At 35.9% G+C, this 18917-nt stretch overlaps 1 protein-coding gene across 3 annotated transcripts; it reads left to right on the top strand.

Annotated features, from left to right (window-relative positions):
- Window positions 1–4493: 4493 nt before the first annotated feature.
- LOC121241539 (cytochrome b5 domain-containing protein RLF-like) lies at window positions 4494–8030 on the top strand. 3 transcript variants are annotated; one of them, XM_041139345.1, is made up of 6 exons: window positions 4500–4702; window positions 5263–5337; window positions 5660–6050; window positions 6721–6855; window positions 7343–7410; window positions 7756–7818. In XM_041139345.1, exons 2-5 carry the CDS (start codon window positions 5305–5307, stop codon window positions 7372–7374), a joined length of 591 nt encoding a protein of 196 aa, XP_040995279.1. In that variant the 5' UTR covers window positions 4500–4702; window positions 5263–5304; the 3' UTR covers window positions 7375–7410; window positions 7756–7818. The 3 variants fall into 3 exon arrangements, with proteins under 3 accessions (XP_040995277.1, XP_040995279.1, XP_040995278.1); XM_041139344.1 differs by having other exon boundaries at window positions 4504–4702; window positions 7360–7410; window positions 7756–8030; XM_041139343.1 differs by lacking the exon at window positions 7343–7410 and having other exon boundaries at window positions 4494–4702; window positions 7582–7818.
- The last annotated feature ends 10887 nt before the right edge of the window (window positions 8031–18917 follow it).

Here is an 18917-nt window from a genome sequence, read left to right as displayed (position 1 = left end):
ATATAACATTTTACAATAATTGGTAAGGGGGAGGGGGGTTTTCTGAATTTTTGGAGTAGGATATTTTCTCTACCAATTGTGGAATTGGGTTCAAGATCCTTAGATATTGTAGACAACACCCTAGCCCTAAAATATTTATGGGTTGGATTAGGGTTGACTAATAGGTTTGGATCGGGTTGAACTAATAGTATCATGTATTAAATATTTTTGGTTTGGATTGGGTTGAACTAATATGACATCTTCATTCTCTCTTTATGTGCATTTCCCTTATTAAATCTTTCTGGCGCATTCTAGAATTTATAGCTGTCCTCACTTTTTTATGAAAATCAAGTGCCTTATCTTCATTGCCCCACTTCTATGGGAGAACAACATTCAAAACACGCACCTTTATTTTTAATAAAATTTAGAATACAGACCTTGATGTGCACTTGAGTGACTCAATCAATATGGTGATCCTAAATATTGTGAAGTCATTATAATTTCCATCAATAAACCCCACTAAGACTTCTAAAAATGGGTATAGACTTTGTTGGACTTTTTTGTCTGTGTTTGTTTTTTTTTTGGGGGGGGGGTTGAGGCGATCTCATAATGGTGATTTAGTTTTTAAGTTCCTAAGTAAGTTCATTTTAGTTTCGTATCCCACTCTTGTTATTTTGACGCTTCTTTAATGATGGCCTGACTTCACTCAGTTCAATGATAAATGGCTTTGTTTGTTTGTGTAGTTAATAATAATTTGTGAAGAAGTATGTTTTCCTTGTTTTGGCTGTATTTATCTTCATTTGTTTTTTATCCTGATATGCTAGTGTACTGCAGAACAAATATATGTTTTGTTTAGAGAAAATGAAAGAAAAAACGCCCTAATGTATTATCTTAGGGCTAGGTTATTGGCTTTGCTTATCAATTTTAAATATGCATTGACTAATACAAGGGATCCATGGCTTGGTTTTTCAAAATCACGCATGGTATCATCCCAATAATGATGATGTCATAGTTAACTTGGGAGTTTGTACTGTGTGTAGGGAGATGCGATGTGTGAATTCTTTGTATGGGCAAATATATTTTAGTTGTTAGATGAGAACATTTTATTAAGAGAGAATAAGGTTTCGAAGACGTGTGATGATGTATTAAAGCGTGAGTATGCCGTTCGCAAAAGGGAAGATAAAGTGAGATGGCGAAGAATCTAAGAAAGGAAAAGTGAAAGTTCTTGTGTTTGTATTGAGTTGTCACCTTTGTAATAGTGTTCGCTTGGTTCGGATAAATTTCATGTAAAAAGTCCTTTTATTGGATTAGATCATTAATCCATGTAGAGGTTCATTTTGGCTGGTTTATATAACTAGGTATTTGGGTTTGTTTTTTGTTTTGCTCATCTTGTAAACTTGTTTTGTAAATAATTTGTGAAACCTGTGTAAAAATGGGACGTTATTGTTAGTTTGTAAATTATTTGTGAAACCTGTTTTCTTTTACTGTTATTTTTCGTTTATTGTTAGTTTTGAAAAATCAAAGCCATGTACAAGCTGAATATATGGAGTACTGTGACAGACTATCTCTTTGTGTTTACTATCTACGTAGCAATGAAATCTCTGGAGTAATTTTCCATGTAACGTACAGGTGCATAGACGTAAAACCAACTGTAATTTCCCATGTAATGTCCCATTACAAATCAAAGCCAAAAGTAAAACCAACTGCATTCATACATAGACGTCCTGGAGAAGTTTCTTCACACTATATGAACCTATAGTTCTAAGATTGCATAAGTCAGTATACATTTTTAGATAGATCATATACATAGCCATAATTCTTGAAGGGAAAAAAACTGCTTGGTAGGCATCAGAATACAAGCCATGACTCCCAGCTGTATGCTACTTTGGCTCATCAAGGACTCAAAACTCCTTGGATATATAAACAAGGGCAGACCAAACGGAGCAATTTCATTGTGACTACATTTCTTGGGTTCAGGTGACTGCTTCCAGTCTTCATGCTTACTTATCTGTCAACACAATCAATAAAAACTTATCTGTCAACACAATCAATAAAAACTACCTCAAATACCGAACAAACCACTAAATAACCAAACAATATATACCATCAATAAAATCAATATAGGCAACTTTATTGGTGGTAATATTATTGCTGCTTTCAAACATTGAGATTGTTTAATTCCCATTTACCCAGAATATTATACAAACAACAATAATATTTATATAGATATATATATAAATATATATATATATATATATCTACGTTATGGGTAGCTGCCATTTATCAAGAATATTATCCAACCTGGGTGGCTGCCATTTACCAAGAATATTATCCAACCAACAACAATATATATATATATATATATATCTACGTTATGGGTAGCTGCCATTTACCAAGAATATTATCCAACCAACAACAATATTTATATATAGATATATATATATATATATATCTACGTTATGGATAGCTGCCATTTATATATCTTTTTACATGTAGTAGTTGGTGCATGCAGAAGTACCATGCAGAATATAAACAACTACTGCACATTAAACCAAAACAAACTTGACACTGAAATTTAAAAGATTATCCAACTTGGCCTGATAGAGTGAAGCGAGAGACCAAATATGCAACTTCCAATACTTGTGAATTACACCTAAATCAGGATGGCAGCGATTCAATCTACATATAAGTCTTCTCAGCAAACAAGAATTAGTCATTAAATCAAAAAATATACATACCCACGATGATAATATCATTGTCGTGGTTGTGATCCATCAAATCCAAATTGCATCTGTAAAAAATATTAACTCATATTAATGTGCTGTCGACTAATATGATCATTAAAATACCCTTATAGTTTCGATCCACTTACGCTTTCTTGACTTTGAGATGCTGACTCCGTTTGTTTGTTTATCCAACCATTAGTTTGGCAAAAATAAACTATCGAATTAATTACTACAAACCGATAAATGCACGGCTTGAATTAAAGGCCAAATGCACTTACCTGTGACTTCGCCTTTTGTATAAGTTCTGTTTTTTGCTTCTCCAACTGCCTGCCGGTAGCTACTGAGTTTCATAATCTTTTCCTTCAAATTTCTTATTTCTGAATCTTTCTTTCTGTAGGCAACTACTTTATCTCGTACCAAGCACCTTGGAAAGGAAGAGAAAGAAAAGGTTTAGCTAAAATAAGGAGTTTTATTGTTAAAAAAAAAACCAACCTTAAACTCTAACTAAGAAATGGAAAACTTTTTGACTCCAACTAAAGAGTTCCTACCTAGAGGAGGATGCTAAATTTAGAGGTATAGCTAGCTGGTCCTAATGGCCGACTGATACCATGATAAATATATAAAAACAGAGTTCTTGGTTCAGAGAACTGGAGCTAGTGGTGCATTGCAATCACATGTTTTTATAAGCATTGCAACCACTTTTTGCAACTATATTTGATTTATCAGCAATATTAGAATCAAGTGTTGAGTTTAACATCTTTTTACTTTCCAAATAATGAAAATACAAGTCAACTAATTTTTTGAAGTAAGACGAGAGTGTTCTGCTCCAACGTTGGTTGCTAATATTTCTTTCACGCATCTTATCAAACAGGTAAAATGCAAGAGCTCGGGTACAAGCTCCAACATCACAACAAGCAAGTATATAAGGCGGTTCGAAATTAGGTTGGATAGGCAACATAAACTCCGCTTCGCATTGCACACATTGAGGTTGGAACGGAGCCTGAAGTGGTTTGCTTTGGAAAATACTCGTGGCTTCACGTGATTTTATGAACTCTCTAGGTTTAGGTGCGTATCCAAATCATTCTGCAGGACCATTTGTAACCCTTGTCCCTTGTGTCAAATACTGGCATTTATTTTTTGGGTTATTCAGATTGCATTAAACTTATAAAACAGATACAAAAGGAATGTGTCAAGCTTCAACAAACATTATCTTCGACGAACACGAAGAAGTAAAAACAAACAATGCAGTGCAAAAAAGAAAATCCAAGTCGGAGAAATAAACACTCTTCCCGAGCATTTGAACTAAATCCTGATAAAGTGATGCATACACTTCTGAAAGCTTTTCCACCAGGGAATTATGTAGGAACAATTTCCTTACATTTTCTGTTTGGCATTGATTTTAAGCGGAGGAGAGAGTAATCCATAAAGTTTCATCGTAACTTTGCTCACCTCCTCACTCAGTGACTAGTGTGCTTTTGCAGCCGTAAAGAAGGTGACGGGGGCGAGACCAGTCTGGTCCACGGCGGCGACCACAGACTCTTGGTTCAGAGAAAACGAATCGGAGGTTCACTTTTTGTTTTTGCTTTCCCTCCATTTCTCCCGCATATTTCACTCACTCGGTTTGAGTTTTTTTTTAAAAATAAATTAGCAGCTGACGTGGCATTACCACGTCAGCCGGTTCCGCGCCGGTTCTGCACCGGCGGTTGCATACAGAAGAACCCGAAATGAAATTAGAAATATAACCCTACCGGGACCGAACCCGGTTCGCCAGAAATGCAAAGCGTCAACTTTTTCACCAACCCATATATTCGTCGACACTGGTCTAGCCGGAATTGACCATCGAAAGTAAATGCGATCCGATCCCACCCGATTGGCTCATCGATCATAACGAAAGCGCGAAAATCAGGACGATACAAATTCTACTCCAGTTTCTCCGCCCGACTCTATTTGGTTGAAGGGAAGATTCTTCTATTCCCTCGTTTTGTGGTAACCAAACGGTGGGTTTGTGATTCAATTTATATTATTCAGGTTAATAATATTGTTTCTGGGTTGAAGTTTATTATGTTACTATTTGAAAATTATAATTTCTTTCAGTGCGAATACTTGAAAAATGAGTTTACTTTCTATTCCATATATAATTATTTTGAACTTATATGTTTATAATCCGTTTGTTTATTGAGATATTGGGGAATAGAAGTTTATATTTTGGATGGCATGCTTTATGGCTGTTCTAGTTTTTGAAAAATTGTAGAAATTTACCATAGCTCGGTTTAGTGGCAATACTTTTTTTAGGTTCAAGTGATAAATTCTTCCATAACAACTTGGGAACTTAATATTTCTTCCATAACATTTTGGGGTTGCTTGAGGTTTCAATGGATATTTGAATAGATGGTGTTGATTTTAGCATAGCAAGTCATTTGATTGGAATGAAGCGAGTTTCTTAATTTGGAATCCATATATATGTGTTGGCGTAGTTCGACAAGCTGAAGTTATGTGCGGTTATAATAAACGAAACTAGCAAACAAGAATAGTTGTTATTAATCGTGCCTTTCGACAGGAAAATTGCTTGAATCAATTTGGAAGTTCAGTCCTGCGTGAGATGGAAAATGATAATGACTTTACGTTTTGTCAGGCAAGTGTGGTACTTACATACTGTATGATGGAGTTATAGCTTTGTTGTCTTTTTGAATTGGCATTAATTTATCAAGTATGTTGACATTTAGCTATGTTAAATTACATTTTATTTGGGGTGATCTAAGAAATTCATGAATGTTTGTGCCATTAGACTAATGGAACAAAGTGTTAAAAAAGAAAATTCCTGTACATATCCTGTGTACTTGGGCTTTTGCCTATTCCTATGATCAATAAATTGATAAAAAAAATTACTTTTTGTTGGGGTGCTTTTCAACTTTAATGATTTTATCTGAATACATTGTTTATGGTTATAAATTTAGGTTAGCTTACCTGTTGACCAAGAAGGTCATGAGACAAAGAAGCTCGTGTCAGATGTTGGTGGTATTACTATAAAAGATGAATTCTCTGATGGCAGTAATAATAGTCAGAATGACAGTCTTTTGAGGAATGATAAAGTGCCAGATGATACCACCTCTAAGAAGCAGGGTACAGTTGGTTCCTTGTCTTTCAATGTTACTGATATGTCCTCTCTGAAACAATCAATGGAATTTTCAAGACCAGTCGCATCAGGAGATGCTGGAGGTTCCGTTAACGAATTCCAGTTACAGACTGTCGCAAAGAAGCCAGCACCTCGAGCCAAGGTCCCTTTTGAGAAAGGATATAGCCAAATGGACTGGCTTAAGCTTACTCGAACACATCCTGACCTTGCAGGTACTTGGTGAATACATTTTTTTGTGACTCTTCTCTTCATATTTTGCTGCATGTTATTTGATTCTAATCGTTATTGGTTCACTTGTAATCTACTATTGTCTCACATGTCTCACTCCCTCTCCTGGGTTGTGCCCTTTTCACCTTCTACAGTTAGTATTTTTACTTCTGAAAAATACTTGAATAGACATCTTTTGCAAATTAGGAGGTTTTTCCTTCTTTTTTTTTTTTTCAATCTTTCAAAATGTTCCCATATGCCTTTCAAATTTTTGACGCATTTATGTCTTTATTTTTATTTTTTTCCTCCTGACTAAATAAAACATCATCATAATAAAGTACAATCCCTTCAGTCCGGTTCATAATGTTTCAATTCCATTCCACAATCATGTGGGGTTTGCTCTTCCTCCTCCAACTAAGGGCAGTTTTGATAGATAAAAAGGTCCATTGCTTGCAGCTAGATGGTGCTGGGCTTGTTACTGGTTGCTTATGCATCTAGTTTTCCCATATTGTGAACTTTCTACATTAATTAGAGGGGACACTCGCCCTTCTTTATAGTGCGTATGAACCAAAATTGGTTAGTTATACTGGCTGAACTTGTAAAGCAAGTTCAATTTGCTGTAATGTCTTTTTACTTGTTAATGTATTTCACTGACTGTAAGGTTCTTGATTCCAGGATTAAATGGACAATCAAATAAGAGACTTATTTCTATGAATGAAGTTAGACAACATCAGGAAGAGGGTTCCATGTGGACTGTTTTAAAGGGTCGTGTGTACAATATATCTCCATACATGAAGTTTCATCCTGGAGGTATGGAAATGATCTTCTCAAGTTTCATCTCTTTCTTGACCGAATTTTTATTCAAAAATTTTGTTGTGCCGAGTGACTTAGTAGCGCATTGTTGGTTTTCAGATTCTCTCAGTTACCTCAATTGAATAATAAAGGAAACCAAAATAATGTTGTGTTGTAGTGCTCCAACCAATTAACCTTTCTGATGGCCATCTAGCATCATCTCCACTCTTAAACTTGTACTGTTTGATGATAATATGTTTAAAGTAATTGTGTCATGTTAGCACTGGAATGTTGTCTAGTCGAGGAGTTGTATTACGCCCCCCCCCCCCCCCCCCCACCCCAATAAAAAGCTACTGTATGTCTTCATATGTTGCCAGTTTTCGCTTTCTCATCCAAAAGTTCGTACATGTGGTATAGATATGCTTGTTACTTAATAGAAAAATATGAACTTGTTTCTTCTTAGTACTATTTGTTGCCCGTCTATCATTTTCTTCTCTTTTTTCAGAAGAATTCCTTTTTCAGGTGTTGATATGCTGATGAAAGCAGTGGGAAAAGACTGCACATCCTTATTTAGTATCCTTTTCTAGAATTTTCTTCTTTTCAGTGATGTCTTCTGATCATGCCTCAATGTTAGTTGTGTTTCTTTGGATTTGAGACAATTTTACTCCATTCAACGCTTTGGTTAGTTTTCACTTCTTGGACTTTTCTGAAAGAACCTTCTTTCTTCCTTACTTTTTTTTCGGGGGTGGGGGAGGGTTGGTTTCGTAACAAGAGACTATATTTCAGTGCTTCAACTCTCAGTTGCTAGTTGGGTTTTTCTCTTCCTTTCCCCTGTTGAGAATTGCAAGTTGCATATTCCCTTTCTTTCAACCTAATGAGAATTGTTATGGTATACAATCCTTAATACATTTTCTTAAGATAAATACCATGCTTGGGTGAATGCTGAGTTTTTACTAGAGAAGTGCCTTGTGGGTACACTGGAAGATAGTGGATGAAGGGCGGAAAGAATGGAGTAATTTAGAAGTGGTGTTAAGCCTCATTCATCGTCATGCTAGCTGATTGGTGTTGAAACTCCTTTTCCATTTAATTGTATCCTGAAATTAATGTCACAGTAAAATGACACCCTGTTTTTATGGTTGGAAATTACTTTATTGTTCCATCATTTGGAATTAATAATAATTCATATGTTTTGCCATATTGCTTCTACTAAAGAGTATTACGTCTATCCATGAACTATCAGTTGCTTCTGGATGTGTGTTGAACTGCAATTATTCCCGTCTAAAAGGAAGGTGTATAAGAGATGCCTTTTATCCCTATAGGTCGGTCATATATTCTGGCATTCCGCTATGTAAAGATACCAGATTCTATCTGTAATTATCCTCTGAAGCCTTTAAATTTTCTTATTGAAAAATTATTCACTTTCCATGTCTGCATAAGCAATGGTTCACGTACACAAGATATTCCCACCACATATTTGCCTGCATAGAAAATCACATAGCTTTCTGATCTGACACCAGATGAGGCAGAATAGGGTAATGATGGGCTTACTATCCTATTACTACTTATCTACTACTCAAGTTTATTTTAAAATTTTTTATTTTTTTATCATTTTTTTTAAGTATTTTTTTAATATCTTTAATCATTAAGAAAAAATTAAAAAAATATATAATTTTATTAATACTCAATTCCTTAATCATTAAGTAAAATAAAAAATTAAATATAAAAAGAATAGTAAATGAATAGTAATAGAGTAATAACTCTATCATTATTCGGCAGAATAATACCTTCATTAAACAGAGGATCCAAAACAATTTTGACGACGAGTTCAAGAATATCATAAGCCTAATCAACGGTCAAATTCACAAAACGCAGGACCTAATTAACGTAGCAAAATCTCATCACAATAGGAAGTAGTGGGGTTACAAAAAAAAAAAAAAGAGCACAAGATAGATTATATCTAAGCTACAGGGACAACCCGAACTTGATCAAGAATAGGACCACAAAGAGATCCAAAGTCATCGATTCAGGTATGGTAGAAGGAGCTGAAGAATGTGATTCTGGTCCTGGTCAGTGCTTTAAACCTGAAACTGGCAGTCTTGAACCTGCCTTTGCCTTGGGATTTGAAGGGGACTTTCAAGGTATCAACGATTTTTTGAGGTCAGGGAAAAACATATCACAACACAGCAACTTTGTGCTCGTGTAATGCAAGGATAATTGAGAGAATGATCGTAGTAGATGCCGATGGTAGTGGAGGAGAAACTCAAGTCGACGGCAGCAAAGTAGATGATTCCGAGTGTTAATGCCAAAAATTGCACAACAGACTGGAAATGAAGAAAGAGTTATCATCGACCCACGTTGTGATTCGGGTCTCGATACGGTGCTCTTTGCGTTCATCCATATGATAAATAATAAATAAACAAATAAAAATAAATAAAAGGAGACACAGGAATTTACGTGGTTCGGTATAAAAGCCTACGTCCAGGAATTGTTGGGGGCGAAATCCACTATATCAGGTGATGGTTTTACAATGTCTCATAGCCTCATATTGCTCAATACAATGGGAGAATTTAATCTCAAGAGAGTCTCTCTAGAGAATTGGTGGAGAGTGCCTAGAGAGAGCCTATTAGATTTGTGGGGAAGCTGCTCCTTATATAGAGGTTATTTCCTTGGAGTGATAGAGTTCAACTTGACTTGTGATACATTTTCCTTTTAGGAGTTTGAACCAACTTCTTTACCTTATCTCTTTCCTGTCTTATCTCTTGACTTTATCTCTTCCCATAGTGATAGATTTCTAGAGAGTTTGACCCAGTCAATTTAGTCCTTAACACCGGGAATACTCAAAACGAAACTCTAAGACCCACTGGAGAGATTTACAAGAAAACCGACAATGGTGGAAGAGGCTGAAGGTGGTGGAAAAGGTCGACGATGGTGGAGGACTAAACCACCACCACTCTGTCATACAAGGATTGAAAAGAGGAGGAGGGAAAATTTTTAGCGGATTTCAGAGGAAAAAATGGGATTTCAGAGGAAAAAGAGGTTTTGACAGAAGATACAACCTGAAGTGTTTTAGGGATATTATTGTAATTTTAAAAAATATTTAGGGACAAAACTATCTAGGCCTGCATGGGCAGTCCCAATTCGAGGACTATACGTAGATTAAGCGAAATTAGTGCTACCTACTTACCCATCATGTTAATTTTGGTCTTTCTTCAAGTTTAATATAACCTATTATACTAAGATGTGGTTTAGATAGTGAGTTAAGATGAAAATTGAAAATTGAATAAAATATTATTTTTTTTAATATTATTATTATTATTATTTTGAGATTTGAAAAAGTTGAATTGTTTATTATATTTTGTATAGGAATTTGAGAAAGTTGTAATGATTAATGAGATGAGATAAATGAGTTGAGATCAATTCTGAATCCAAATGAGACTAACTCATATCAGTTTGTAAGTTTATTTCTATAAAAGAAAATTCTATATACTATATTACTATTCTACTTTCATTCAATTATGTAAGATGTGACATGTCAAATCTTATATAGTAGAATGAAAGTGAGATTTAATTATATAAAAAAAAAGGAATGAAAGTGAGATGATAATATAGTGTATATCATTACTCTTTTATAAAATCATTCTGTGACTATAACACTTCTCTTATCATTACGTCAGATAAGCTAATAAAAATGGATAATGATAAGTTTATTATCTCCTACTACTTATTTACTACTCCATAGTGTATTGTGTATTTGAAATTTTTATTTTTTATTATTGTTTTTAAGTATTTTTTTAACATCCTTTATTTTTCTAAAAAAATTAAAAAATATATATAATTTCACTAATAATCACTTTCTTAACAATTAAGTAAAAAAATAATAATAAACACATGGTAGAATACTGTAAGCCTATCATTATCTATAAAATATTTGCAAATAGATATTTTATGTACATAAGTAACACCTACAAGTAGCATGTGTAGACTATTTAAGATGAGATGTATTGTATGTAGGCATATTTTTTTCAATTTTCGCCGCAAGGGATGTCTGAGAGTTGCCGGAAAAGTACATTATAGATAGGTGGAGGAATGACATTAAACGTAGATATGCTTTGATTCGAAACAGTTACGATGACTTGGGTGGTAAACTAGCAGCTAATTGGCACTCTAGTTTGATAAAACTATGCTACTAAGTAGTTATAAATGCAACTGAAAGCGAAGATAATTCTATAGACATGACACAGAAGTTACAGGCAATGAATGAAATTTATACTAAATCAATACCCCATACCACAGTTGCAAGTACTCAAGTACTCATACTTTCATTGATGTCGAAATTTGAAGTTTGAAGAAAGTGTTAAGTCCTTGAGTTGTTAGAGGAAAATGGAGACCCCCATCGAAGAGGAAACAACTTACAATAGAGAAGTTACAAACCAAAACCAAAAAGGCCGGTGGGAAGCGACAGAAGAAAAATGTGAGAAGATTTAAATAATATGAGTTTAGTATATGCAAATATTTTTAATTAAATTATTTAATTTGTTTATGTATTAAATGTAGGCAACTGCACGTTCGGAAGATGTATTAAACCCAACAGATTCGGTAATATCGTCTAGCACACAACAAAGTGTTTTGCAAGTGTCTAGTCCACAACAAAGCATTATTTCTCATGTAAATGTTAATTAATTTTTCCTTTTATTTCTATGTTGAACAATTAATGAGAAGTTTTGCATGAGTTTTACACAATGTTTCATACTATTTGTAGGTGGACTTTCAACTTCATAGCCCTCTTGAAGATTGATGAGTAGACGTTGTGGACCGCTGCATTTTGACTTCTAATGTCATTGTATTATTTAACTTGATGTATTGTTGGCGACGTTATCATGGAAAACTCACTTTTTTAAAATTTCAAATGCATGTGGAAACAACCTAAGAGGAATGCTTGGAAATTAATTTCTTATTTGAAAATTTTAATTTCCTTGTCAATGAATAGTAGGTACAAATCAGCATGAGGAATTGATATTCAGAGTATTGAAAACATGACAACATTGCAATAGATTAACATAATAATCCAACTACGTTGTTCTTGAATACTACGATATTGATAAAGGGTCTAAACCTATTACAACTTATCCAACAACATTACATAGTTTGGTACACCAAAAAACTCATCCCGATTATCTTGGATGTCCTCCCAACAACATTACACAATTTGAAGTTCTTCCTCTCTCTTTTGGAGGCGAGTTCTCTTTCCCATTCAACTTTTTCTTCATTACTCTCTCTTGGACTTCATCTTATGCAAAATGCAAGTAATTGATGTTCATGATCAGACAACCCATGAGTTAAACTTTCCACAATAATTAACAGAAGTAGAAAGAAAAAGTTAATAAATGTCTTACCCTCCTTCCAAATGCTCCTTAAAAATCCGATCAAATGCACGACACATTTTCAAGATAGTGTACAATTGAGCCTATACATCACATATGGGTTCAGGTAAGAAAAAGCAGCATCTTGTTAAAAAAAATTACAACAGCTTCCTGCCACTTACCCGAGCATCAACAGCAATAGGTCTACCAAGATGATCCATCTCCGACTCAAGTTCATCAATGCTTTTGTTTATTAAAGATGTTATACTTGGAATATGAGCCCTAATTACAGACTCCAAGTGCTAAAAACAAGATCACAACATCTGTTGATAAGCCTATGAAAATAAGTGTTTTAATATTCAATGAAAGAACACAAAAATAAACCTTTGAGAGGAGTTTTGCAAGATACACCGAGCCAATTTTATTGGCCAAGTGCCTATAGTCAGGACTGGTTGCGAAGTACTCATGTTCCTTGCGCCTTGCAACTATCATGTCAACATTTTTATTGATGTCGGCCTGTGAACAGTTCACAATTCCAATCCAAAGATGTTGAAGTCGATAAGATCTTCCTTCAAGAACCTGAGGGATACAAAATATGTATAAGGCCAAGCAAGTAAAATTGTCAACAGAGGAAAAAAATATTTGCTGAAAAACTATTCTTCTTTGATTGCAATTCTACTCAATGATGTGTTAACCCCAACTACTTAAATTCAATTAAAAATGTTAACAATTAAATGCAGAGCTAGACCAGATCCTAATGAATCGATTAAAAGATGGGTGCCTTCAAACACACATACAGATCTTATATCCAATGCATTAGTTCCTTTGTCCATCAAATCTAGCTTAGTCAACACACCAAAGGTCTGATCACCTGTACAATTAAGAAACAGGGACTCATTAGGAAAGGCTAAACAAAGAAAAAAATTAAAAAGATATGCAAAAAGCAGCAAAAAGGGTAAACCAGTGAGATCAACTTCCCTAGTAAGTTTGATAGCATCTGACGTTGCAATATCTCAATTGGCTGGAGATATTGCTAGAATGATACAATTAGGCTACAAAAAGTCCATGGTCATCAATTCAACAAAAATAATGTGACACATTAGAATTTTTGGATGAAAATATATGCAACGTGTCAAACGCCCACAGAATAACCAAGTATGACAAGACAAAACAACTGGAGACGATAGAGGATAGAAAAAATGCATGATTCAAGAAAGGAAAACAAGATAACAAAAAAGAACAGTCTATTTAGAAAACCATAAAAATGTGCACTTAAAAGAAACTGTAATACCTATCCAGTAACTAGAAACAAACAAAAAAGGATCCAAAAACTCCATTCGTTAAATCTTACATCTTCTCACAATGACCAGGGGCGATTACAATAGAAGAGAAGAGAAAATTGATTATACAAATCTACACCTTACAGCCTACAGAGAGAGAGAGAGAGACACACACACACACACACACACAAACATGCATGCGACATCAATGGGCCAAGGGAATTGTGCAGGCGATGGCAACGACAACGTGCGAGTTCCTTTTATTGGCACAACCCAGCATCTCGGCATAAATTGTGGGACTCAAAGGAGTGATAAGGCTGAGCATAACTATCGAAGTAATAAAGTTGAAAACTCCCACAATTCATGCTACAATAGTGGAGAGACGTTGAAGGATGAAGGGGTATCAACGGCAACAACTTCAACCCAAAATGGTAGTTTGACTAGTTAAGGAAATCTTAACACATTAATTGAGCACATCTCGGATCCAAAACAAAGCATATCTTGGAGTATTCTTGCAGAGCATATCTCGGATCATATCTTGGAATGTTGACACTGCATATCTCAAAGACAAATCACTCTCAGAAAGTCTCGAATTTTATGCTACCAGTTATATGAAAAATCAATGTAATTTTGTTATTCCAGTTTTTAATGTAATTTTGTTATTCCAGTCTTTTTGTGTTTAAATTGAGGATGTATTTCTCAGAGCATGCAGTTCTGCTACGTTAGAAACCAAGAAATAAAAAGAATTTCATCTCAGCTGTGTTCACGATTTTTCTCAAGTTTTTCACTTTCTCTTCTTGGTATCAAGAGCCACTGTGAGCACGACACAACCCAGCATCTCGAATAGCTCAAATAGCCTCCAAATAACCATGATTTCACTCTCACTCAACATTGGCAATTTTATTACTCTCAAACTCAGCCCCACAAATTATCCATTGTTGGGTAAACAAGCCTTGGCTCTTGCAGAAAGCCAAGAGCTGCTCGGTCACCTTACTAATGAAGATCCTGCCCCACCTAAATACGCCATACCAGATTCCAATAATACCCCAAATGTAGAAACTTCTGCACCAAGAATAACTGAAGCATACATCGCATGGTGAAAGGTGGATCGTCTTCTTCAAGGGTTGATAATTGGAACACTCTTTGAAGAAATGCTTGGCCTCGTCGTGGGTTTAGATACAACAAATGCCATTTGGGAAGCACTGAAAAATGCCTACGTAGAAATTCACAAGAATGAAAATTCACACTTAGGCAACAAGTAACATATCTTCGAAAAGAAGATGACAAAACAATTGGAGAACACATTCAAACCTTCAAAGGCCTATGCGATAGTCTTGCAGCAATTGGGAAACCAGTCCTAGACAAAGATAATGTATTCTGTCTTCTCGCTAGTCTTGGTCCTCAATATGAAACTTTTACTACTACCATGCTCAAACCACCAAGACCATCATACTTTGAGCTTGTCTCACAACTTCAAAGCCTTGATCAAAGACGAAATTGGTTCTCAAACCATGCAAATGCCACCCACGCATTCACCACTCAAATGGCCTTATACGGACAACATCAACAAAGATATCTGCAATCAGGATATCAAGGCAACAAGCAAAAATTCACTTCAACAGGAAGAGGATTTTAGACACAACAACCAAAGGACCAAAACCGTGGCTACTCCCCTAGCTCAACCTCGAGCACTCAACAAAGATGACCTCCCCCACCCTGGAGAGCGATGTATGACGCCTACCGAAAGAGACCTCTATCGTGAAGAAAAATGTCAGTACTGTGGCATGGTAGGACATGTTGCAAAAATATGTTGGTGGGTGCCCAAATGGCCAACACAACAAAATGACATACCACAAGCACTTGCAACTCTTACCTTGAATAACACACTTGCTGAAATAGAATGGACCTCAAACACAGGAGCCTTAAACCACATGACAGGTAAGCAATGTATGTTAACCAATATTCGAAATTATTTAGGTTCAAATTCGGTTCTTAATGGTGATGGATCTTCTCTACCAATTTTTGGTATTGGAGATTCTAGCATTAAGCAAAAAAATAAAGTCTTACCACTACATGATGTCTTACTAGTCCCTCACTTGAAAAAAAACTGCTCTCAGTAAGTCAACTAACAACTCAGTTTCCTGTTAATTGTGAATTCACTAATATTGATTTTTGTGTAAAGGAACGACAAACAGGACAAGTAGTGATCACAGGGAGGTGCAAGGGTGATCTTTATTTCTTCCCAACTCGCCGGAGCTTTATTTTTCTCATCGTTTCAAATCCGGCTCCACAGACATTTGGCATCAACGCTTAGGACATCCCCAGTCTTCTGCTTTATAGCTTTTAAAAAATAAAGGGTTGATTGATGTTATTGGCAATGTAAAACCCGAACATATTTGTGATAGTTGTCAATTAGGGAAGCTTAGTAGATTATCATTTTCTTGTTTTAAACATTTAAGTTCTAGCATTTTTGAAAAAATTCATTGTGATTTGTGGGGACCTGCTCATATTTTATCTATTGGAAAATTTAGATATTATGCATGTTTAGTTGATAATTTTTCTAAGTATACTTGGATCATCATTCCCTTACAACATAAATCTTATTTTGTAAATGCTTATTTAGCCTTTGAACAATATGTCAACATACAATTTAACAAAAAGATCAAGGTTTTTCACTCGGATGGAGGAGGAGAATTCATAAACTCCAAGTTATCATCTCACTTCCTCTCCACTGGAATTATACATCAGGTATCTTGTCCATACACTCCAGAGCAAACAGGTATGGTTGAAAGGCCACATAGGATAATACGTGAACTCGGAATGACCATGTTGTTTCATAGTGGCGCCCCTCTATTTTTATGGGTAGAAGCCTTTTCCGCTGCTGTCTACCTAATAAATCGCTTGCCTTCATCTGCTCTTAACTCTAAAACTCCATATTTTACACTTCATGGCACTCATCCTAATTACACTTCACTTCATGTCTTTGGTTCCAAATGTTTTCCTTACACATGGGATACACGACAACACAAGTTTGATCCAAAAACTGTTCTTTGCATATTTGTGGGATATAGTGATAAACATAAAGGATATAAGTGCTTACAAGTGCTTTCATCCTTCTAGCAGAAATTTTTTTATATCCCGCCATGTGGTTTTTGATGAACTATTTTTTCCTTATAAAAACAATTGGAACCAAAGCATTGTACCACCTACATCACATGTCATAAGCATTTTTTACTCATGGTTGCCTCATATAACTCCACTCATACTGTCGAAATTGAGTCCCAAACATTAACACCACCTTGTTCAAGTCCACTACCTGCTATACCATTACTCACGTCAATCTCTAGCATTGTCACAGGTTCCTCCTCAAACATGCATGGAAGTCAGCAACTCAAGACTACACATGAGTCTGATGTGTCGCAATCCTCCACAAATGAAACCTCACAACCTGAACTTGAGATGGAGTTTCCGCACTATTCTGACCAAGAATTACCTTATTTGCAGCTTGAAATGTTTGAGCAGTCCTTCAACACTCTTCAGATTGACATTGAACCCAATCCACCTGGCTTGCAATCCCAAACTCACCAAAATCAAACACCACAAACACAACCCTCGCATTCTATGATCACTCGATCTTAAAGAGGAATCATTAAACCCAATCCAAAATATACCTTGACTTCTTCCATATTCTCAGCCAGTATCCCTCATGAACCTCATAACATACGAGCTGCTCTAGCTCATCCAGGGTGGAAAGCAGCAATGGATGAAGAACTCGAAGCCTTGCATAAAAATCAAACCTGGAAGCTTGTTCCACGCACCTCAGACATGCATGTTATTGGTTCAAAATGGGTACTCAAACCTGATGGTTCCTTAAATCATCTTAAAGCCCGTGTTGTGGCAAAAGGGTATCATCAAGTGGATGGTCTGGACTACACTGAAACCTTCTCTCCAGTCATCAAACCTGAAACTATTCGAATGGTCATCACTATAGCTCTTGTTAAAAAATGGTCCATACGTCATCTTGACGTAACAAATGCATTCTTTCATGGTTTAATTTCAGAAGACATATACATGGAACAACCTCTAGGAATGGCTGATCCCGAACATCCCAAACATGTGTGCAAGTTTCAAAAGGCTCTCTATGGTCTCAAACAAGCACCTCGTGCTTGGTTTGATCGGTTTAGTGCTTTTCTTCTTAAATATGAATTTTTTTGTAGCCTAGCCAACCCATCTTTGTTTATTTTTCACTCTAACCTTGGAACACTAATTCTCCTTCTTTATGTAGATGATATACTCCTCACAGGTTCCTCCACAGCTCTAGTATCAACCTTCATTCAACTCTTGAGTTCTGAATTCGCTATGAAAGACTTGGGCCAAATTCATCACTTTCTTGGCATTGAGATCTCTCAAACATCTTATGGTCTTCACCTGTCACAATCTCATTATGCTCTTACCATCCTTGAGAGAGCTAACATGATCGATTGCAAACCTATGAGCACACCTCTTGAAGCCAAATCCAAGACCTCATCAAATATTGTCTTGCTAGAAGATCCGAGTTATTTTAGAGGACTTGTTGGTGCTTTACAATACTTAACTCTCACGAGACCAAATCTTTCATACAGTGTCAATTATGCATCACAATTCATGCATGCTCCCACTGTTGTGCATTTAAAAATGGTTCGAAAGATCTTAAGATATGTCAAAGGCACAATTGACATAGGTTTGCATTTTACTTCCACACTTGATCTTTGTGCTTTCTCTGATGCAGATTGGGCGGGGTGTCCCACCACAAGGCGATCAACCACTGGATACTGTACATTTCTTGGAGGAAATTTCATCTCCTGGTGTGCAAAAAAACAGCATATGATCTCTCAGTCGAGCACCGAAGTGGAATATCGCGCCATGGCGAGTACAACCGCTGAACTCACATGGATGTCATTTATCCTTAAAGATCTTCATATTCCATTGGCATCTACACCAACTCTCTACTGCGATAACATAAATGCTATTCATATGACAATAAATCCAGTATTTCATGCTCGTAGCAAACACATTGAGTTGGATTACCATTTTGTGTGCGAACGAGTTGCACTTGGACTTCTCATCACTCAACATATCTCCACTACAAAGCAAGTAGCAGACCTCTTCACCAAACCAATGTCAAAGGCTGCACTCAATAACTTTCAAACCAAAATCTACCTCCAACCTCGACACACTTTGAGGGAGGGCATTGGCACAACCCAGCATCTCGGCATGAATTGTGGGACTCAAAGGAGTGATAAGGCTGAGCATAACTATCGAAGTGATAAGGTTGAAAACTCCCACAATTCATGCTACAATAGTGGAGAGACATTGAAGGATGAAGGGGTATCAACGGCAACAACTTCAACCCAAAATGGTAGTTTGACTAGTTAAGGAAATCTTAACAAATTGATTGAGC

Source organism: Juglans microcarpa x Juglans regia, chromosome 7S (assembly GCF_004785595.1).
Source record: "Juglans microcarpa x Juglans regia isolate MS1-56 chromosome 7S, Jm3101_v1.0, whole genome shotgun sequence".
NCBI lineage: Eukaryota > Viridiplantae > Streptophyta > Magnoliopsida > Fagales > Juglandaceae > Juglans > Juglans microcarpa x Juglans regia.
The sequence above is the reverse complement of the archived record's forward strand: the minus strand, read 5'-3'. Positions and strand labels throughout refer to the sequence as shown.